Genomic DNA, 24,074 nt, shown 5'->3' with positions numbered 1-24,074 from the left:
ATTATTTGAGTGAACTATTGCATTTTATTAGAATATTATTATTATTATTATTGTTATTATATTTATATTGGTGGAATATATGTTATTAGTTGATAATATAAGTATTATTCTTAAGTGGGGGAGAAATATTATTGTTAGTAGAAATAATTAATTAATAGGGGAGAGAGTAGGATTGTGGTGAGAAGAGCAATTAGGGAAAGAATAAAATCTGTAAGTGAGAAAGAAAAATTAGAACGCGTACAACTGAGAAAAGAGGAGAGAAAGAAGAGAAGTCAGAGAGAACCCTAAGAACGAAGAACGCGGCTGTTGGATTTCAGGAAGATAATCTAAGGTAAGGGTGGGACTAACTCTCATTATTAACAAGTTTTGATTCATAGGAAGTGGTCAATTGTTGTAGGTTTAAGGGATTGGGATTAGGGTTAATCTTATGTTGATGTTCATAGTTTTGGTTGTTTGAGAAATTAGATTTTGAAGATGTGTTGGGTTGTTAATAGAGTAGAAAATTCATTGGAGTTGTGTTAAATTGATGTTCAGGTCTTAGATTTATCATAGGTAATGCTCCCTATCAAATTTGGGGTTTGGGTTGATGAAATTGGGGTTTTTGGAGTGAAAACTGGTCTGTTCCCGTAGAGCTGTTCACGTTCCATCGTAGTACGATGCTGGGAAATCGTACTACGATTTTTCCAGTAGCAAACAAGACTTTTTCAGCACCTTCCATCGTAGTACGATGTAATAGTGACAGCATCCCCTGTTTTCGCGTTCTTGCGTCTTTTTCACCCGTTTCTGTTTTGAACTGGCTTTTGGTGTAAACATGAGAGTTGTAGATAATTGAGTTAGATTTCTAGTGGCTTTAGTTTGACATGAAAATGTGTCTTAGTTTTTGAGATATGATGAAAACACTCTAAGGAGGTCTTAGTGAAATTTTATGAAAACTAACCCAAAACTTATAGATTGTCTCCAAACTTCAAAGCTTGAGTACTATGAGTGTAATTAAGATGTTTATAAGTATTTAATCTATGTTGTGATGAAATCCTTGTGAGTAATTATTAATGAATTTAACATGAAAAATGAAGTTGTTGCATTTAGAGTCGAGTTGATGCATAGTCAGCGATGGGGGCTTAATGCCCGACAGGTTCTTTATGACCTTAGCGATGGGGGCTTAATGCCCGACAGGTCCAAATATGACCTTAGCGACGGGGGCTTAATGCCCGACAGGTCCAAATATGACCTTAGCGATGGGGGCTTAATGCCCTGGTGGTACCACATGCATGTTGAAGTTGTCTAAGTTGTTGTTGCATTGTAGAGTCATCATAACTTATAATAAATGATGAATGATGTGATGATGTTGCTGTCTTGCCGTTGTTGTTGTTGTCCTAACGTTAATAAATGATATAAATGATGAGTTATAAGAATGAATATGTTGCTTTTGGTAACTATGAAGTTGTTGACTACTTAGCTTTGTTAAATGATGTTAAAATGATGATATTAATGTTAGATATATGCTGTTGGTTATCTTTTTATGAATTATTATTTGTTAATTAATGAATGTGAAATCTCACCCCTTCTGCTTGAAAATGTTGCCCTTATTATGGGTAACTTGCAGGTAACCAGGACTAACTGTGTTCGTGAGTAGACTCCTCACATCGTGTCTAGGATGCTCTGATACGTAACGGGATGGGGATTGTCTGATGCTTGTTTTTCCTTGTTACGTATTTTATTTTAATAATGTTGAAGTATTTTATGAAGACTAATTGAGATGTTAAGTTGTGGCCTTTTAATGCCAAGGATTTTATGAGATGATGTAAACTAAATTCCGCTGCATTTGATTATTGAATTTTATAAAGAGAAGTCGCTTAAATAAATAGTATTCCTATTACTATAATTGTTGGAAATGATGTATGTGATGCTCCGTTATGTTGATAAACTCTGATAATTTTTGTAAAATTTTTAAGTTGGGAAAACGGGGTGTTACAATACTTCCTTCCTCCATTTTTTATCTTTTTATGTTTTAACTCTTGACACAAGCCTCAAGGGTAATTAAAGTATATAAATATTTATATGTTTTGGATTAAAATGTTCTTATTTACGATTAAATTCACATGTGATATATAAGGCAAAAGTCACAACTCATTTAATAGTTTTATTATGTATTTTTCAACAAGGATAAACATGGAAAAAAACACTAAATATACTAAAACGTAAAATATTTTAGAATATAGTTGAAGTTTTAAAACATTAAAAAAAACAGAAAGTATAATTAAGCATATTCTTGATTGATGGCATGAGAAAACCAAGTTTAACAAAGGTAAAACTTAAATAAATGAACGAGTGAAGTGTCATTTTTGTCCTTTAAATGTAACTTTAGTGCTTGAGAAAGAACGTAATTTTTAGTCCCTTACAAAAATAAATCAGGATATATTAATCTATGTGTCAATATTTTTACACAGCTGGTTTTTTAAACATTTGTAAACTGTAACAAAAGTGTCGTGATTTTTCATTTGTCATGTTGTTGACCACGTGCATTCAAAACGAAAATAAGAGACATTTAGATATAAGTTGACTAAATTAGATTTCATGTTCTTTGCTTTGTGAGGGACCAAAATAAAAATTAAATCTAAATAAAGACTTCAAAAAAAAATAAGGGGGAAGGTAGTGTTGTGTGAAACCTTGATAGACATAAATTAGAAGCATGAAACTTGTTAGAGATTCCATTTCTTGGATTCCGGTAATTTTTTAGAATTAGATTGTGATGCTTTACTTTAATAGGCCATCAAATTTTGGAAGATTGGTTGGCAACTAGTTATAAGCCTCTACATATCACAAGGTCTAGCTACCCTTCACCCACCACCACAATCTCTTTGTCGTTGTTACTACGAATCAAAATTCCTTACCCCCCCACTTTTGATCTTATCCCATGAATTGACCTAATCAAATATTTTGTTTTTAGTTGAAAATTTTGAAAGATCCTTACAATTCATGATCCACGAGACCACGACCCCGGTGTTTTCAATTCCATGTTATTATTACTTTCATTGTATAAGAAGGATTCTCTTTGACTACTTTAGGGAATAATATAATTAACATAATAATTATAACCAAGCAATAGAAGAAAGCTAAGGCAAAGCATTAAAAATACCATTGTCGGCTTCACTATTCTAGCAAATTTATTAATCTTATTTTTGTTGACAGTTCATTACTGCTAACGTATTTTATGGGCTGAATTAAAGAAAGTCCAATTTTTGCAAATCTGAAATGAAAATCATTTGTTCTTCTTTTGGTTGAAGTTAGTATTTTTTCATTATACTATTTTTACTCAAATTTTTACATTCACCATATGTTTCATGTAACCCAATCCATGTTTTCATGAGATTAATTTATATGCATCGATGATATATTTATTTTACACATACGCCTGTTTACAATGATTTTTAGTTAGCTGTGAAGAGTGTGAAATCCGATTGCAAATGAATATTTCATCAGCGCAACCTTATATATGATCTTGGATGAGTTAACTGATAATTTATGCATCCTTTCGGATATGAAAGTGGCATTTTGTCATAATGATTTTTTTTTTTTGTGGGATGTCAATTGTCATAATGAGAGTTTTGAAAATAGATTGACTTGGTAATTTAAAATTATCGTGCAAAGTAAAAAAGCCGCAAAAACAAAGTTAAATGAAAAATAAAGATTTTTGAAGATAGGTGCTTGAAAAATAAAAGACTCGAAAGTAAATTGTTGGAAATTAAAGCCTACCAAAGGTAAATGCTTGAAAAATAAACGACTTAGGAGTAAATTCTTGAATCTTAAAATAAAATAAACGGAAGTTATACCTGACTAGACACCGATGGTTTAAACTTTAAATTTGTTTTCAGTTTGGGAGTATGTTTCAAAATGTAAGTATTTAAGTGATAGGTCACATTATGATTTTTGAGCGCTTAAGCGCAAAACATCAACAAATGATCGGTGTCATTTTTGTCGGTCAATCACCTTCATTTGTTTTGTCTGATTCTCAAATTTGTCATGTCTACATTATTTTTTTTGTCAACTATGGTTTTATTTAACTTACACCGATGCTTACATGACGATATGCGAACCACTTCTTACTTTTCTTTGCATCAACTTTTTTTTTCCAATCTCTCTTAAACCTTTTGTTATCTGTAACAAAAAAAAAACCTTTTGTTATCAAGTAATTGTGAGCCTTATAGCTTTGCTCTTTCTTTTAATTTTGAGTGTGTGCATTTTTTTAACTTCTTAACCTAATTCTTCTTTTACTAATTGCAGCTTATTGCTTCGATCTTGTAGACATTATTTTTTTGTCGACTATGGTTTTATTTAACTTACATTAGGGCTTACATGATGATATGTAAACCACTTTTTACTTGTATATGCATCAACTTTTTCTACAATTTCTCTTCAACCTTTTGTTATGAAGTCATTTTTTAGCCTTATGACTTTGGTCTTTCTTTCAATTTTGAGTGTGTAGATTTTTCTAAGAATTTCTTAACCTAACTCTTCTTTAACTGATAGAAGCTTATTGCTACGATCTTTTCCTTGCCGACTTTTTGGTATTTCTATTCGCATGCCTCGTCCAAATACTCCTGAGGTAATGTGCTTTGTTGATCACATTTTGTTAACACATGTTATGGAAGATATGGACTTGATTCGTTCGTGTTTTATAGAAATATCCATCAATTGTAGAGGCTCAACCTCTACATGCATGCAATCTAGTATGTTGGTTGCAACTTATTCAAGGTGGACCGATAATCCAACATTTCACAAATTGCAAATGTGGTCTTGGAAGACTGTATCGTCACTCCTATTGACAATGTTGTCATGGAGCAGGTTTTCTAAGAAGTCGACACACATTATCATCCAACTAGTGATTTCCTCAAGTGAAAAATCTACAGAGAGAATTGTGGAGATTTACATCGGACTTCCTTCACGAAAAATTCTACAGAAAGAATCCTAATTTCTAACCATACACAAAGGGTTGTAATGCAAAGATAAAAAAAAGGAAACATAAGACACATAAGTTTCTTCAGTTTCGTTCGTCAATTCCTTTACAATATCATTTTTTAAATACAAAATACTAAAATGACCAATGTTTTAATTTTAAAATGGAGTGAGTAAGAAGAAATATAAATATGTTTGTGCAAAGAATAAAAAGTAATATAAATATGAATATGATATGATATTGAGGGCATTTAAGAAAATTGGTATGAGTTGTAATATCTATAATAGGTGTGGATTCTTTGATTGTAAGCATCCGACAAAAGCAGTGAAGATGCGGAAACGAGAGCGAACAATTCAAACTGCACGTTTAAGATAAGAATAAGATATTATTATTAAATCCAATCCAATGTAATAAAGTAGTGAATCTTTAAATAGAGTAAAAGCAAAGGAGAATTTTGTGGAGTAAGAAAGATTCTTAATTCTATGGAAGAAAAACTGGAATCTAACGGTTGTAAAAGCTTGTCCTTTTCAATAATAAAATTTAATTTACAGAAAAAACAAATAAAATAGGAAAAAGCATCTTTCTTCTTTCCACAATGTTCCAGACGTAATCTGAGGCAATATCAAAAGTGGGTCCATTGAATAATTGGATTCCTTATCTCAACTCAACCACTGCGTTAATTATTAATTAATTAATTAAACAAACTTGACCAAAACCAAAACTCATGAGATTAGAGCGTTGTGTCACGCTCTTTGTGATTGATAGTTGACATTACATAAGAAAGAAATAGATTTGGATTCCAATCCTCATCATCTTTCTAGAAATATATTAATTTAATAATTCATTTAGCCAATGACTTGTACGAATTGTACCCACTAAAAAAAGTAGAGTAATTTAATTAGTATGACTGGCTTTCTTATATAAGATTCTTTCTATTTTAAAATGAATAAATAACATTAATATTTTTTAAATAAAAAATAGACATGATGGAACAAAAAAAAATATTTCTATTTCATATCAAATTATTTTTAACATATAAGAAATTATATCCAAAATTGAAAAATTTATTCACAATCCTACTCTAAATAAAGAGTAGTCTCAATTTTAGTCCATAAAAGACCAAATCTAATTGATATATGGGATTAAATATATTTTTAGTACTTATAAATACATCAACTTTTTTATTTAAGCTTTCTTAAAAATTTCTTCGACTTTTATGCTTCCAAAATTTTTCATCCTCACTTTTGTTTCCTCCTTTAAATAAACTAATATGTAACATTCATATTTTTTAATAAAACATTTTATAATATTAAAAGAATCTCTCTGAAAAAATTAGAATTTTTTAACAAAACATGAATCAAATATAAATTTCATATTTTTGACGGTTAAGAATTCATATTTAATTCATGTTTTGTTAAAATTTCTAATTTTTTAAAAAGATTTTTATATTATTCTACACATTTCTGCACAATTTCATTAAAAAAAAAATACAAAGACTACACATGGATTGACTTAAAAATAGGGACCAAAAGCGCTGATTGAAAATTTTATAGGGAATAAAAGTCAAAGAAAAAGTTTAGAGGGACTAAAACAAAAAATTGGTATATTATAAGGATTAAAAACATATTTAACCCTAATATATATTTATATCATGGCCTTGTTATATATAGTTTCTAACCTAAACCAACCTAAAAACATTAAGGTCTAAATTATTAGAGTTTTATTACTGCAAAACTTATTGTTTTATTTTAATCCCTACAAGATTTATTCATATTAAGATCGGTCCTCGAAATTTGTAGAATATTTAGTTTGTGTCCTTCAAAATTAGGGCTAACATAAATATTACGGGGACCGATATTAATATATGAACAAATTTTGCATCGTTAAAACAAGATAGCAAGGCGCAAGAGCAAAAAGTAGTACTCCCTCTGTTTCAAAATGAATATCACTTTAGCAAAAATAATTTGTTTTAAAATGAATGTCATTCTCACTTTTCAATGTACTATTAATTACTTTTTTCCAATAGTACCCTTAATTATTATTATCCACACAACTTCCAAAGTATCATTATGTACTTTAATTTATAATTATGGCAAATGCACCGATAGCTAACGAGACTATTTTAGTAAAAGTATCATATCTTTAGACAACATTATTTCATTCCTTAATCTGTGTGCAATTGGCTAAAGTGACGCTCATTTTGAAACGTAGGGAGTAGTATATTTGTAAAAACCAAAAATAATATTTTTACAAAGACTAAAGCTAAAAAAATATATATATTTACAAAGATTAAGAACATATTTAAACCATTCAAATACTACTAAATGAACATAAATAAAATGAATAATATCTAATAATACAAATTTGAAAAATATATGATGTTCATATGATTTGAATAATTCGTAAATGTTTTTTATTTCACTTTAGTTATTCATACAAATGTGATATATATAAACTAAATAAAGAGTTTCATTGTAAATGCTCGAAGTCACTCATATAATGAAATAAGAATCTTGTTAATTTATATTTAAAAGACATTTGTTAAAAAAAAATTAATAGTATAAATTTAATATTAAAAAACAATTTTTATACTTTAAAAAATTTAAATACACAGTTTTTTAGACAAAATTATTATGCGTAGTTTCTTAACATGTACATTCTCAAAAAAATAATTATATTACCATGTTCCAAATTTTATTTTTTACCTTTTTTTTATCATTTCCTTGAAATGACGCCAACTTTTGTTTTGATTTTACAGGCTACGTGTAGAAATTAAGTGCAACATATATTTAGTATATTAAGCCAACATTTTGTCTCTTTACTAGTGGCGTGCATCTACACTCACATCTTAAATAGACCAAAATTTGTCCTTCAACATGGAAATAAATCATTCATCAACGTACAGCTCACTAATTTCTTTAAAAAATTATTGATGACTAACTAATTAAGGTGACAACCAAACTTAGGGATTGAGGAATCAAAGTATATATGAGTCAAATCTATGATAAGATGAAATAAAATTTTTTTTCCCCCAAAAGGCCTTTGATTAATAAGGCTGGCTATATTGTTCTAGCACAACAAGCAAGTTTCAGTCCCATATATCTTTTTATATGAGAGGGATTCTCATTAGTGTTTTGTGAGAAACCCTCTCAATGCAACAAGAATTTTGCATTTGATCATTGATGAGATTGAGAGAGATTCGTGTGTGTGGTTTCATAATCTTTTATACCATTCAACAATGAACCTAGTCTTAATGATAGAAATCATTATTATTCTTTATCTTAACATTATTTATACTTATATTGAATTAAATATTATACTATATTATGAAGGAAATAAATTAAACTATTTTGGAATCACTAAATGGCTATACATCTTATCACTATTTCTCTTTATTCTGATTTTTTTTTTTCTAGAGTTCTCTTTATTCTGAGTTAAAGCTTTTCCAACACTATTATATATACACACACAGAATATGCCTTGCTACACTATGTGGCTTTAAAATTGGTTCCAAATGTTCCACAATATTAGTGATATTTTTAAAGTACGTACATGTTAAGTGTGCTTTGAGTGATTGTTTGATAAAATAATTTGTAGCGAATATGATTTTATAAAATTAGTTTAGTTAAAATTGTGAATTTGAAGTCAATTATGTTGGATTTTTTTCATTCCAAATGTATAGTTATTGTAAAACCTGATGCGAACTTTCAACTCATAACAAAAGTTACTTTTCTTTGGTGTTTTGTTGACATAAATATATTTTTGATACCTCGGTTTTCATTTTTCTTGAAGTTTTGGTATCCCTATTTTAAAATTCAGCATTTTTGGTCACTTGTTTTCAAATTTTTATGAATTTTGATCCCCTACTATAAGAAACTTGACTTTTTAGTGACAATAAACTTCCGTAGGTAAAAGTCATTTTATAGTAGGTATAGTCCCAAGTAACTAGAAACTTGACTTTAGTGACATTAAATTTCCGAAGCTAAAGGTATTTTTACAATAGGTATAGCCCTAAGTGCTTAGAAACTTGACTTTAAGTGACGGTAAATTTTCATATGTAAGAGTCCTTTCACTTTAGGTATAACCCCAATTACCTATTCCCATTGATTTGTAAATTCTGATTAAGCTATATACATACAGCTAAAATCCGTAGCTAAAACCAAAAGTTTTGTCCAACTAGTAGAATTTGTCACCGTAGACTATAACGACGGCAAAAAATCGGTGGGTGTAATGTATGCAATAGAGAAACAATCTTCTGGTTTTGTAGGGGATCAAATATAGACTACAACGAATGATTTTACAATAATTTGTTGTTTTACCACGGATTTTACTATACTCCGTGGGACGACTAGATCACTTTTGGTTTTGTAGGGGATCAACTATAATTTGTGGTATAAAAGACTTTTACTTATAGAAATTTATTGTCACTGAACATCAAACTTTGTTTTGTAGGGGATGAAAAGTTAGAAAAAATTAAAATAGAGGACAAAAAACTAAATTTTAAAATAAGGACCAAAACTTTAGAAAAATAAAAATAAGGAATACCAAAAATGCATTCAAGCTGTTTTTTTTAAGTCAAATTGAGATTTGAATGGAAGATCAGTTTAACCTAATATATCATAACATATATATTTTCTTGTAAAAATAAGCAGAACATGTGTTTAATAAAATTAGTTTGATATGGGACAACTATAAATGGACATAATGTATGCAATAGAGAAACATTAAACTTTAAAATTATCGTACATGACACGGTTATTTTTTTTTCTCTTAATACAAATACATGATACGGTTTATAATAAATAAATCTATAAAAAAAATATTCCAAAAAATATATTAAAAATAGTAAATCATGAATGAGTAACTTGAGACTTTAAAGTGCACTTCTCAAAATCTCATGTTTGATTCTCTTTGGTGTCAATTTCCATGAGATAGTTTGGCTTCATCAATCCAACTTCCTAGAGCCCTACCAACATCACGGCTAATACAAACTAAATTGGTCCACCACACTTAACCCCTCTCACCCTATGCATGTAAAAATCGGCCGGCCTCTCCAAACCTTGCTGCCAACACTCTAGACCACAACGCTCCTCATTCAACTTCCACCACCATTTACCTAACAAAGTTGAAGCTAACACATTCCATAAACCATTTCCGTCAAATGATTGAAAAAATCATTTCTACCCTCACTGTTCTAGATATTTCCAATCAACCGAATCAAAAGCTTTCTCAAAATCATATGATGGTATACATCAAATTATTACATGATCAATTTCTTTTTTGAGAGCTTTACAATATCATTTTTTTTACTCGGATAATGAACTTTGATATGCTAGGATGCAAATTCAAATTATATACAACTACAAGTTTTGCCGTTAAATTTTTCAAAGTAAAAAAAATTGAAAAGTTTACTGTATTGTTTTTTAAGGCATTTTCTAAATATAATTTTCACCCTTAAAAAAATATATAAATTTTCACTAGTACCACTATCACATGTTATTCCTTGCTGCTTTTTTTTAGGGAGTGCTTGCTGCTTTTGTTTTTTGGAGGGTGGTGCGGGAAATATATATGCTTCAATATCATGGACTAAAAGTAGGGGTGGGAATTGTTTTGGAAGAGTGATAATGGCCATTCCTTAAATATCGTATACTCTTGTCGATGAATACCAAACCTTCCAATTCCATCAAATTATTCCACCTAATGCACTTTGAATGGTACCTTTAACTTAGTCTCTATTGGTTGACACAATCATCTTGAATGATGTGCTAAAATTTGCTGATGAGATTCTGAAAGTGCATGATTCACGACCATGATCAGGATAAAATTGGATGCAAATAAATATAAATCAACAACCTATATATTCTACTTATCTGTTAGCTAGGTGCGTAGTTGAAGGTTCCGCCAAAAATGAAAATATTCATATATGGAGAGTGGTTAATAATATTCTGCCCACTATGTCCAACTTGATAAAGCAAGCAGAAGATAAGGCATATCTTCATTTATGTAGTAACAATACAAGAATGATGGGTATATTTTCTGACACGGTTAATTTGGTGATAGGTAGTGAGCACGATCGATGGACAAGAAACGTACGGTAATTATATAGGGATATACTCAGGAGCAAATCTATCTTAAACACAAACACAATTTTTTTTAAGGATTACACACAAACACAAATTAAAAAAATGTAGACACACTCACATAAATAGAGAAAAACAAACGAAGATGAACATATTATTCAATTATTTTCTCTTTTAATTTTATTTATTTATGTGTGTCTAAATATTTTTGGGATAAATATGTTTTTGGTCCCTATAAAATTGGGACCTTCTAAGTTTAGTCCTTACTTAATTTTAATAGTTCTTTTAGTCCTTAGAAAAAAAATTGCACTCAGTATTAGTCCCTCATCAATTCAAATTTGTTTAATTTATGCTTAAACTCTCGAGTTTTTGAACAATTTTTTGCAGACGTGTTAAGAACATTGCTAAAAGTTCCTCTGCAAAAAATTGTCACAAAATTTGATTTCTACTGCTAGATTTTGTTAATTTTATCTTTAAGTGTTGCCGTTTTAAAAAAATTCATATTTAATTCGTTTCATTTAAAAAAATTCTAAATTTTAGTAAATGAACCTTTCATAGTGTTTTAAACTTGTCTCGAAAAAATCGTTCAAATATTTAAGAGTTTAAGGATAATTAAACAAACTTTATTGTGACAGGGACCAAAATTAGAAGTAATTTTCTTTTGTAAGGACTAAAAAACCTATTAAAATTAAGTGAGGACTAAACTTAGAAGTTCCCAATTTTATAGGGACCAAAAACATATTTAACCCAATATTTTTTATTTGTATTAGTCATATTTATTCTCGTTAGAATATGAAGGGGTTGAAATTGGTATTGAATGATGTTGAGACACACATCAATTAGAGCAATAGGACTTGCTTAATCTAAAGTGAATATATAATAGAGGGTGAAATGAACAATCTCACTAGAATATAATAACAATAATATCAACCATTAATTATTTATTCATTAATAGTTAATATAGTTCACTTTAAACTCTACATTAAGTTAATTATTTTAGAAGCTAAAAGTCGAATAAAAAATATATATGTTGCTTTTATCATATTAATTAATTATATCATTAATTTTTATCTAATTGATGAAAACTATAGTAGTGATATAGTATAAAACAATGAAGTACAAGGAAAATCGTACTAGACATTGCACAAACTAGTAAGTGATTCAATTTTTTCTCCAGTAACTCATTAAAATTTTAATCAATATATAGAAGAGAGTGTTTGAATACACCCACTAGTTTTATAAATGACCATTAATTAAGATATGCACCTTCAAATGTATTGAACAAATTTTTTGTTATATACTAACATATTTTTTTTAAAGAAATAAATGTGTGCATTCTAACAAAATGTCTGGTACCTTTAAAAAAAACAAAATGTCTAGTAGTTGCTAACTTACATCTACTGTTTTTTAGAACAAGTACGTTAAATAACTACATCTCGAGGTATATTTATTTATTTTCTAGTTATAATTTATTAATATATTCATTTCAAAATATAAGTATGTGTACGTTGTTCAGTTTAATACATAAATTGTATATTTAAAAGAGAAAAAGGAGAGGTTGTGGTTTTTTTTTTTTTTTTTTTATGTTAATCCTCTAGTTTCTAGGTGAAGAAGATCTTGATAATCTAGAATTTGACTAAATTATATAGCTAAAGTCTAACCAACAGTTGTTCTATCAAAAAATTGAATATGGGTACTCCTAAAAAGGATCGTCCTTCTGTGAGGTTCATTAACCACTCAAGTTCAATCATGTAATTTAATACAACTTTATCCTTATCAAATTAAGTGTCGAATTTCGGTTGTGTATGGTTCTTAAAGAAATACGTAATTAGTTTGGTTGATTTTCATATAAATATAATATCATTTACTAAAACATTATTACTCTCGCTCTGTCTTAAATTATATGACGTTTTGGACATTTCACACGTATTAAGAAATGTAATTAACTTTGTATATAAAAGAGATATTATAAGTTGTTTTACATAAGTCCTTAATAAATGTTATGAGAAAAATAAATTAAAGAATTAAAAGAAGGGAAAATACTCCCTCCGTTTCAAAATGAGTATCGTTTTAGCAACAAAAAAAAAATTGTTTCAAAATGAATGTCACTTACACTTTTCAATGTAGAATTACTATTTATTTCCACTTGTACCTTATAATTAATTGAGTGAACATTACTTCCAAAACATTCTACCAATAGTAAATAAGGTGAGTTTAGTAAAAGTGTCATGTTTTTTTTGACATATTATTACATGAGGAGTGTTATTTGAACAATCACTTTTGTTGACAACTTGTGAGACAGCCTAAATATACAAAGAAATATGAGTATACCAAAACAATAGTGATATAAAGTAACATCACAATGTGAGTATAAAAGAGAAAGTTTTTCCAAAAGTTGTCATAAAATGGTTGTTCAAATATCATTTCTCTTATTACATTTCCTAATTTGTGTGTAAAATTTTTAAACGACACTCATTTTGAAACGGAGAAAGTAATAAATTTTTAAAGGTATAATAGAAAAAGTAACATTAATGTTTTATTGATACTCTAAAACGACTTATAACTTGAGACAATTTTTTCCTTCCAAAACGACTTATAATGTGGGACGATGGGAGTATTAATTATAGATACTAGAATAGTTAAGTGGAGTGAAATTCAGTAAACAAATGTTAAAAAGATAATAAATATTACATTGATATTTTAAAGTATAATTATTTTGAAACAGATAAAAAAAAGCAAAAATAACACTTTTTTTGGAAAAAGTGAAATAATGGGCGTAGGGTGGTTGGAGGAGGAAGTAGCACATACTTTGGACAGATAATTGGGTGGGGGCGCTCTTTTAAGGGTGCCATTTCCTCGCCTTTTTGACCTTGTTGAAAACAAATGGGTGTCGGTGCAGGAGATGGAGAGGAGAGGGTGGGAGGATGGAGGTGGTGCCTGGGTATATGGAGGAAGCGCCTTTTAGCTTGGGAGGAGGAGACGGTTACGAAGTGTTCGACTGTGCTGCATAATATTATTTTGCAGGAACATATTCGTGACAGGTGGTGGTGGATCCTTGATCCTGTTGACGGTTATTCCGTCGAGGGGACTTACCAGTATCTTACGACGATGGATGCATCTCCAGAGCGTGGTTTGTTCGATGCGGTGTGGCAAAAGCAAGTTCCGTCAAAGGTTTCAGTGTTTGTTTGGAGACTACTTCGCAATAGACTTCCAACTAAGGACAAACTTGTTCGTCGGCAAGTCCTTCATCACGACGACATGTCCTATGTTGGAGGTTGCGGTTCCCCCGAGATGACGTTTCATCTTCTTTTTGATTGTGACATCTTTGGCAGCGTGTGACATCTTCTATATCGGTGGCTTGACATCTCTTTCATACCACCATATACGATTCGTGATCACCTTCATCAGTTTGGTCATATGGCGGGGTTACCGCGATTTACACATTCTTTCCTGAAAATAATCTGGCTTGCTTGTGTCTGGGTTATTTGAAAGGAAAGGAACAACATGATTTTTAACCAGCATGTTTTGGATACGGATCAGTTAGCGGACAAGGTCAAGTTTATGTCTTTTATATGGCTAAAGACCAATATGCACACTTTCGCTTTCAATTATCATGACTGGTGGCGGCACCCTTTCCATTGTATGGGTGTTATGACGTAGTCTTCTTTTTTTTGTTATTATTTCACTATGTTTTATATGACAACAGACACTTAACTTTGTATTATACTGAACAATTCTCTTTTGCACACCTTATACGAGATGAACCACTCTAAGTGTTATAAATATTTTTCATTTTGGTTTGTTAAAAAAAAAAAACACATTATGTGACATATAAAATACTAGTACTATTTATTTTTAAAACATATACTCCCTCCGTTTTAAAATGAGTGTCACTTTAGCTAAAAAAAATTGTCTCATAATGAATATCACTTTATATTTCCAATACAACTTTAATTTTTTTCTCCCAACTTTACCCTCAATAAATATTTTAGATTTTCTCTCACACAATTTTCAATGCAACTTTAAGTTTGTCTTTTTCTTGGGCAGTTTAGTAAAAGTGCTATATCTAATGATTATTTCATTCTATTTCTTAATTTGTGTGTAATTGACTAAAATGACACTCATTTTAAAACGGAGTGAGTATTGTAGAAAATAGGAAAATAGTACAGTAATAAAAAAGAAAAAAATGCAAATAAGGTTTTGGAAGTGATAAAGCAGTGAAAGTTGGATTAAATACGCGATGACCCGAAAGTGACTCACAAATCCTCATTCGTCGTTGCTTTCTCTTTCTTTCTATCTCTCTCAATCTCTTCTCTTCTGCACAAAATAAATAAAGAAGAATCTCCGCATCCTTAATTTCACATTCACATCTAACCCACTTCTTCTTATTACATTATTATTCTTATCTATATTAATTCATTTCATTACATTACATTATATTATTATTATTATTCTCACTCTCCTCATTCCCATTTTATATAAATCTCATCACATCTTCTTCTCACTATTTCCCCTTTTAACTCCTCAACAAGAATCTTCTTCTTCTTCTTCTTCATCAACGATCCAAATCTAACGGCCTAAATTCATCAAACAAAAAGATCCAATGGGTTGTGTTGTTCCTGCAGAACTCAGTTTAGATTTAAGACCAAGTTTCGTTCCCAAAACCATCGCTAATTTCCTCTATCATCTTTCCACAATCCAAACAACCTCCGATAAACTCTCCAAACTCCATGATTTCCTCTCTCGACTCGAAGATGAACTCAATAAGATCGATGCTTTCAAACGTGAACTACCTCTCTCCATGCTCCTCTTAAACGACGGTTCGTATTCCCTTTCAATATCATCATCATCATAATCTTCGTTTAATTCAATTTTTATGATACCCTTTTGAATTTTTTATGTGGGTTTTGAATAAAGTTATCAACTTTGGAGTTTTTGATTCAATGGGGCTAATGGGTTTGTTTTGTTTTTTTGTTTTTGTGTATGCAGCAATTTTGGTTTTGAAGGAGGAATTGGAAAAATGTAGAAGTAAAAATTCTGTGCCAGTTTTGGAAGAGTTTATTCCTTTGAAGAAAGAGATTGATCAGAGTGAAGAGAATAATAATAATGATAGAGACAAGAACAACAACAATGAATGCAGCAAAGATAAGAAGAATTGGATGAGTTCTGTTCAGTTATGGAATAACAACACAACAACTTCTAATAATAATGTCTCTGATCATCATCATAAACATAACAATCATAATCTTAATAAATTAGAAACAAAGGTACTAAAAAAAATTAACAATATTGTTTATTCATTTAGATTAATCCTAAAAATTAGACAAGAAAAAATTGCAACAGTAATCTTAATGAGGGTTTTGTTTTTGTTTGGTGATGACAGAAAAGGGAGGAAGAAGGACAATTTGTGACTGCAGCTGAGGACCTTTTTCAATCTTGTAGTAGTAATAGAAATGGAGGAAGTGCTTTTATGCCTTTTTCACCGTATTCTTCTGTTCCTGTGACAACAGTGACATTATCAGCACCTAAAGAAGAGAAGGAAGAACCTGTAAGGAATAGGCTCTCTTTTCTGACTCCTGAGGTGAAGAGTCTGAGGGAAGGATTTGGTTTGAGGGGATCGAGAAACAGTTCTAACAGGGCAGTTTCGTCGTCGTCTCCTCCAACCGTGCAGCCGAGTATGCGTGCTGCGCCGCTTCAGCCGCAGCAGACTTCTAGGAAACAGAGGAGATGCTGGTCACCGGAATTGCACCGGAGATTTGTTAATGCGTTGCAGAAGCTTGGAGGTTCTCAAGGTATGAATTTGAAACTTTACTGTTTTTGTGATGGAGCATATATGTTATTAAATTAGAAATGTACATATATTTAATATCTTATGTAGTTGTGTTGTGAGGTTTCAAAACACTCAATTTTGACCAATTTGGAAATATTATAGATTAGTGAATTGATGGATGTGCTGGAACTGAATGCTAGTCTTAAAAGTTTAAGGATTTGATGCTTGAAGTTGTGTTGTTGTGAAATTTTAAAATAATATGTTTGTTCTGTTTAGTTCACCAGTGAAGTTAGGGATTGTTTAAATTTAGATCAGCAAGGAGACAAATAGGAGTGTTATATATAGACAAGTCAATTTGTAGGTCTATCCCGAATTCAAATCTTGGCCGGAACAATCCTTGATCAGATTAATAACCTCCCAACCAAACTATGGATTATCAGTCCCTCCTTTCCCTAGGAACCGGAAGGTTAAGACCAAAAAACATATAGGCCTATCAAGTCCAAATGATTTGCCTTTGCAATTTTGCATACATAGTTTTGGTATGCTGTAATAACATTACATCTTGTTTGGTTCATTTGTCTAATTAACTGTTTTAACTGCAGCAGCAACTCCAAAGCAAATTAGAGAACTCATGCAAGTTGATGGCCTGACTAATGATGAAGTGAAGAGCCATTTGCAAGTAAGTTTTTGGTATTCTTTTAATTTTTCTCCTCTTAACTGCATGCTTTATTAACCTTAGTTACTAGGTGTTTGATGATGGTTATGATATAGTTAATTTAATACAGTATTAATTATATTATGTTGCTATTGAAGTATCGTCAATCACAGATATAAACGATGTATACTAGATGATATTTATGATGATGATGAGTATCATATTGTATGTGCATTCATGGTGTCTGGTTATGAGGCATTTAGGATTGAGATTTGGTTGAGTTATCAAGTTTGAATTGGATGTTTGACATATGATTCTTGATTATTATTGCAGAAATACCGACTTCATACGCGGAGAGTTCCAGCTGCAAGTGGTACTGATCAGTCTGTTGTAGTTCTTGGAGGTTTATGGATGCCTCAAGAACAATACAACGACTCTTCCAAAGGTAGCAGTACGGCGTCTGGTTCTCCACAAAGTCCACTTCATTTAGCTACAGGATCCCGGGGAGGGACATCGCCAACTGAAGGTGATAGCATGGACGATGACGATGATGAAAAATCTGAGAGTTATAGCTGGAAAAGTCATATTCACAGACATGGAAAAGTTGGTGTATAGGATATACTCTCTCCACCATGAATTTTGCAGATAAAAGTATACATGGGAGGAGTTTTACAACTACATTGAGAATAATACATGAATACATAGAAGAGGCTATTGGAATTTTTTGAAGGTTTATCTTGACTTTTATACTAGAGTTTTGATTTGAGACTATGAATGATAATTTTATTAATCCTACATTCCACGATAAGAATCAGGTCATTCTTATCTATCTATAATAATTCTTTCATTTGTTTTTGTCACAAGTGAATGCCCCAGAAGAGATATTATTAGTCCAATGTTATGTTTTGGTGGATGTTAGTCCCTTACAGTATTATTTACACATATAAACCACTTCACAAATTTCAGAGATGTCTTGTCATGATCAATCACTCTTTTTCTAGATTACCTTTGTGTTTTCCTGTCGTGGTTTTTTCTCAAAGACACTGAACAGGAAACATTTATGTTATTGCCATTTTGTGGTCTGGCTCTCATTGTAAGCTGTAAAAAAAAAAAGGCCTTTTAAGGGCAAATTCTGTCACTCTTTCCTTTCTGCATTGTAGGGTTGTAGGGACTGTTTGATTTAGAAAGAGTATCGGTTCTCATAGTAGGAACTTCATACCGCAACCGTAGAGGATCCATTATCTTCTCCTAGTCCTACTCTATCTATCACTTGTGAAATTGAGTATCTTCAACGATGATAATTTGTTAACATTATGAAATTTCTATAGCAAAATTCTGTTGAAGGAAATTATATTTTCACTGTTTTCAGCAAGTTTTTTCACCAACTACTTCGAACTAAAGATGATAATGAATGCCAAGAAATATGTATTTTATTTTTTTCTTAAAGAATAGAAGATGTTACAATCTTCATCTAAATTGGAGAATCAACATAATTTGGGGGTATAATCCAGGAAGGAAATTGTCAATTGTTTATACTATACTACTGATCAATTTAGAATGGAAATTGGATGCTTTTTTAATTGAAAATATGTTATTATCAAATTGAAAATTTCCAATAAAATATGATTGCATCACTATTTTATGTAGTCAAATGTTTGAATTTTAAACATCATTTTGTCCTTTTACGTAACCCTTAAGGGTGAAAAAAAAAACTAGCTATTTACCCGTTCAAAATTCAAGCATGACAAAAAAGTCACTTTCTCCAAGCAAAATTGTAGTGGAGAATCTTGCAAACAAAATAATGAAGGAGCCCACAGTGATATATTCATTTATAATAATTATGAGACACGTTGTTTGTTTGGTGAAATGCAAATGATAGAATCTCTCTTGTTATCTTTAATTCTATATATCTTCTAAAACCAGGTTCAGCTTATCCCAACCAACTACCACAATTTTAATATTTGGTCCTATTTCAAAAAAATATTGACAATATATTCTATGTTACATCTTGTTTGTAAACATGAAGAATAGAAAATCACATGGCAGGTAATTTTTATTTTATTAAAATAATACTCCTCACATTTATGTAAAGCATCTACCAAGTCATGATCCACCTAGAAATTAATCAATTATACCTTAAGAAAGATTCTTTCAAAGACTAGCCAACTGGTTAGTAGTTTTCCATCATGGCATGAATTTGTATGGAACAAGAAAATGCCACCAATTATTCTACGCGTCAAGATGGGTTTGGCCAAAAAGCCAACCACCACCCACCAAGAAGACATCAAAAGTTATTATTATATTTTTGGACTAATTTGTATTTTGTTTGGTTTCCAAAATCTAAGTAAAATTTGTGTGTGTTGTTCATGTTTGCTATGTGTATAATTTTGGTTGAGAATCTTGTCAATATGATGAACACGAGACATGTTTGTTCCTTTAGTATTATTTAATCTGTAATTGATTGATGAGATTGTCTGAAGGAGGGAGCTCAGACAACTCTGTTGGTGAGCTAAGGGGCACCAAATAGGTATTAATCAGGAGACGATATATTTGATTTGAAAATTTTGAAATAAATATTCAATAGTTGTGTTATGTGTACTCTTATTTTCAAATGTTTCGTGCACAAGCCTCTTAATTCAAACGAGACTTGTTGTTATTAGTTCTATGATCTCTACATGCGCGATCGTAATTAACACAATCCACTAACATCTGTGTATACAAAACAATTGATTGATGAGATTGTGAACTCTCTATTCATCATTCTCTTCCTCTTCCCCTTCCCCCTTCCTTTTGTTTTCTTTTATGGGTCATACTAAAGGCTAAATTCTGCGGGTAGTCACATAGAAAGGATTTTTTTTTTTTTTTTTTAAGAGACATAGAAATGACTTTTTTTTTGTTTCTTTTTACAAAAGAAACGAGTTATTGTGACTTGTAAAAGCTAATATCGAGATATTGGACTAATTAATTAATATGTAGAGTATTAAGGGGTTGAACTGAACAAATGAAAACTACGTGATGGTAATCCAAACAATAAGAAATTTGAAATATATCTTGCCAAAGATTTAGCCATTTAGGATTAGGAGAGTGATGCAAAATCATTTTTCTGGACTGTAATTAAATATTCAAATCTCAATCAGGCTATGCTTTCATTGTCAGATCGTTGACTAGGATCTCGTGTGACAACATAAAATCATAAAAATGAAAGCCTGAAAAGGAGATAAGATTTGTATTTTAATCAACACTTATCCTCCTCTTTATTTTTCGTCGGAAAAACTTCTCCTTTTTATTATTTGAAAATTGCTTTTTCCACTTCAAACAAAATTAAGAAATATCATGAAACGACAAGTTTAACCTCAACGGATTGGACTTTAATCAGCAGTTAACTACTGATAGAATTTGGGGTTAAACTTGCCGTTTCATGAAGTTTCTTAGCTTTGAGTAAAGTGGGAAAAACAATTTTCTTATTATTTTTTTGGGGTGAAGTTATACCTTTTATTTATTGACGGTCGAACGAACTGGACTCGGTTCGGCCCAAACTTAGTCGTCTCTAGTGAGTTTTTTAAAAAATATATATAAATGATTAAAAACTTTAATTCATCAATTTAATTTTTGTAACTTTAATTCATCAATTTAATTTTTGTATATCTTTTTCTTTTTCTACATGTACCTCTCTGGTGTTGAGAAATGGGTGTAATCTTCACGCCCTGCTCAGTTTTTTTTCTTCAATTCAAACATATAAAAGAAAAAAATATAATGTCACAATTTTTCAGTTGTTAGGGACATTATATAATATATGTAGGGATCAGAGTTTGAACCTCAAACACCTCATTTATTTACCTTAAGAGGTTTGATCGCCACTTGACTGCTTAACCAATATACATTACTACATTTCTTATAACTAAGTTTTTTTAGTTATTAAAGAAATAACTAAACAGTTACAAATAATAATTTATGGGTGCATCTAATGGGGACCTCTAAAAAGGATTTAAATGTGAGCTTTAGTATTTTTAGTAATTTTAATAAAATAGCGCATCTCCTTTCTCAAAAAATAAAATAGTATATCTCCTATTTTTTATCATCATAAAATAAAAACTAAGGTCCATCTATGAACTATTTTGAGAGGTTTATGTAACATTCCAACTTAGAGCATCAAGAATGGAGAAATATATTTTTGGATACTTAATAGACATCGCTTATTTGTATATATTTTTTAATAATAACACATAATAAGCACTCAATCCAACCAATGCAGCACATCGATCCATTTTTTAATTTTCTAGTATTAAAAAAAATATGAATCCCGCGTAAAGAGAAAGTGTTTCACAAAACATCTATCCCCAATATGTTTTTTTGTTTTGTTTGTATACAACGTGTGTACTTGTTAGGTATCAGGTCTTATAGAACAATACATTTCCATTGTGGATGGTTTAAGACATAATTTTGGATCTATTTGATGTATATTTTATACATATGATTTGATGTTTTGTTCTATAAATTTTTTTATACGGTTTTATAGATTTGATTGTCAATGTTCGTTAGCACCAGTTCATTACATTCTTTCGTGGTGGCGTGTTTCAAAGTGATTTTTTTTTTTGCTTCTCGTGCGTTAAGGTTGGACACATCCAATTATTTTTAAGATTCATAATCTAATACTATGTTATCGATGCCTCCTGAAATGATTTGCTCCGTCTATGTTGCGTGATTATTCATTTCACGATATGTGTTAGGACTTAGAATTCAATGCTTTGAGGTACAAGTTGTTGGTGCAACTGCAGTTACAAACGTTGTTGTTCTTGTTGAAGCTGAAGGAGTTATTATTGCTTTAGTTGTTGCTTATGATGTGTAACAGCTCAGAGGAATGTTATGGTTATTAATTGTTTTTTCTATTTTGTTTTAGAAGATACGAATTTCCTGAGTTTGGCATTATGCATATCGTAGGAAAGGACTATTAAGAGTTCCTACATTTAACAGAGATACTAAAATTATAGATACAAAGTCTATTGTAATATAGAAATATATTTAAAGGTGTGTCTTATGAGTTTTTCTCTCTCTTCCTGATGCCTTTAGAATGAGAGTGTGGAATGTTAATCATTATGACCTAATGGGATGGTTACAGGGGCGAACCCAGATATGGTGGTGGCTAAATTATGATAGAAACTATAAATTGTATATTTGATTTATAATACTATTATTATTAATGTGAAACTAAAACTTATAAAATACTGCAGCAAAATGACATGGCTTACGTAGGTCTTTTTCACCATAGAAGGCGCTGGAAGTTGAACTCAAGACACGCCTCACATTAAACACATATTTACTGCTAGGCCAAGCATAGACTTGTGAAACACCAACAATATATATCATATATAATTAGATTTTCGGTTAAGTATATTAGAAAATAAATTGGGTAATATTTTGGTGTGGCTATAGTCACATTCAGCCATACGATGGAGTCTCCTGGATGGTTAGTATATTATGCTTCTGTAGAGAGAGGGCCTCTCAATAGACTTACTATGAGAAACAATCCAAACCATCATGACCTGTTTCCAATTACAACTCATTAATAAATATCCTTTTATTTAATGCAATATTATAATTAGAATTAATAGTTAATATAATTATTTTATTATTTTAATTATTGATTAAGGTTAATCCTTAAAATCCAACGGCTGATTCTGTTGTTTCATTTGTTGGTTGCAGTTTGAGTTTTAGTTTTGGTTGATGAAATAACCAAGTTGAAGTTTAGTTGGAGGATTTAGCTAAGATGGTTCATGTCATTGCCATTGTTTCCACCTGTAGAATTAGGAACTAGGAGCTCCTTAAGATTACTTGTAAATGTTGCAAAAAAATTTCTTTGGGGGTTGAGAATGCACTTTTTTGTGATTCAATCTATGGAGAAGTCTATTTCCGAACCTATATATTGACAAGAGAAGGAATCATGATTAGATTGGTTCATTGCAGGATTTGTTTACGTGCTTCTGCCAAATGGTAAGATTTTAGGTGTAGTTTCTATTTGGTGGTTAATCCTCTAATTTCCTTATGGTTTTGCTGATGTTAGATTATGCCTTGTGGTTAAGTATTGTTGCTTCCTGCATGGGGTTGACCATTTTTCGTTAATTATCCTTGGTAGCTTACGTTTTTCAATATGATCAATGAACATAACTAAGTGTGTGTTTAGACCTGAAAATAATTATCCTATTAGCCAAAATCGATAGATTGGAGATTTAAGGTGTTGGACGAGCACTATTGCAGTTGAACAAGAGTCATCAATTATTTCTTGAGTCTACTAAAGAAAATGTGGGTCTTGAAGATGCCAATATTACTCAAATTTAATTAGAAACGTAAAGGAAGTGACAAAAAAAAAAACCCATGATCCCTTTTTATAGCACCCCTAAACATAAGAAGTGATAAGGTAGGACACACATTTGAAGGAAGGTTGCACATATTGGACTTTATCAATGATCACACCGCCAAGTTGAAAGTTATCAGTTGGACATGGGGTACCATGCATCTCCACAACAAGGAAAAATTTACACACCACCCGTGAAAATAGTCGAGCAATATTAAACACTAAACACTGTAGGTCATATTGTGTGACTAGTTGGAATAGTTTTT

At 30.7% G+C, this 24,074-nt stretch overlaps 2 protein-coding genes across 3 annotated transcripts; both read left to right on the top strand.

The window, feature by feature from the left end:
• Positions 1-13,917: 13,917 nt before the first annotated feature.
• Positions 13,918-14,373, top strand: LOC146932174 (uncharacterized). Its single transcript, XM_085707730.1, has one exon. It carries the CDS (start codon positions 13,918-13,920, stop codon positions 14,371-14,373), a length of 456 nt encoding a protein of 151 aa, XP_085563856.1.
• Positions 14,374-15,394: 1,021 nt separating this feature from the next.
• On the top strand, positions 15,395-18,445 carry LOC146932173 (transcription factor HHO6-like). Of its 2 annotated transcripts, none has more exons than XM_085703809.1 (5): positions 15,395-15,854; positions 16,024-16,301; positions 16,418-16,826; positions 17,410-17,483; positions 17,793-18,445. In XM_085703809.1, exons 1-5 carry the CDS (start codon positions 15,638-15,640, stop codon positions 18,072-18,074), a joined length of 1,260 nt encoding a protein of 419 aa, XP_085559935.1. In that variant the 5' UTR covers positions 15,395-15,637; the 3' UTR covers positions 18,075-18,445. The 2 variants fall into 2 exon arrangements, with proteins under 2 accessions (XP_085559935.1, XP_085559934.1); XM_085703808.1 differs by having other exon boundaries at positions 17,407-17,483.
• Positions 18,446-24,074: the final 5,629 nt, after the last annotated feature.

Source organism: Medicago sativa, chromosome 4 (assembly GCF_051527215.1).
Source record: "Medicago sativa cultivar Bolivia chromosome 4, Bolivia_mono, whole genome shotgun sequence".
Lineage (NCBI taxonomy): Eukaryota > Viridiplantae > Streptophyta > Magnoliopsida > Fabales > Fabaceae > Medicago > Medicago sativa.
The sequence above is the reverse complement of the archived record's forward strand: the minus strand, read 5'-3'. Positions and strand labels throughout refer to the sequence as shown.

Excerpts from the sequence above, each read along its gene's own strand:
- LOC146932174 (XM_085707730.1), top strand. The coding sequence starts at position 13,918 with ATGGGTGTCGGTGCAGGAGATGGAGAGGAGAGGGTGGGAGGATGGAGG.
- LOC146932173 (XM_085703808.1), top strand. The coding sequence starts at position 15,638 with ATGGGTTGTGTTGTTCCTGCAGAACTCAGTTTAGATTTAAGACCAAGT. Across the intron at positions 16,827-17,406 it reads GAAGCTTGGAGGTTCTCAAG|CAGCAACTCCAAAGCAAATT; the intron begins GTATGAATTTGA and ends TTTTAACTGCAG. Across the intron at positions 17,484-17,792 it reads AAGTGAAGAGCCATTTGCAA|AAATACCGACTTCATACGCG; the intron begins GTAAGTTTTTGG and ends TTATTATTGCAG.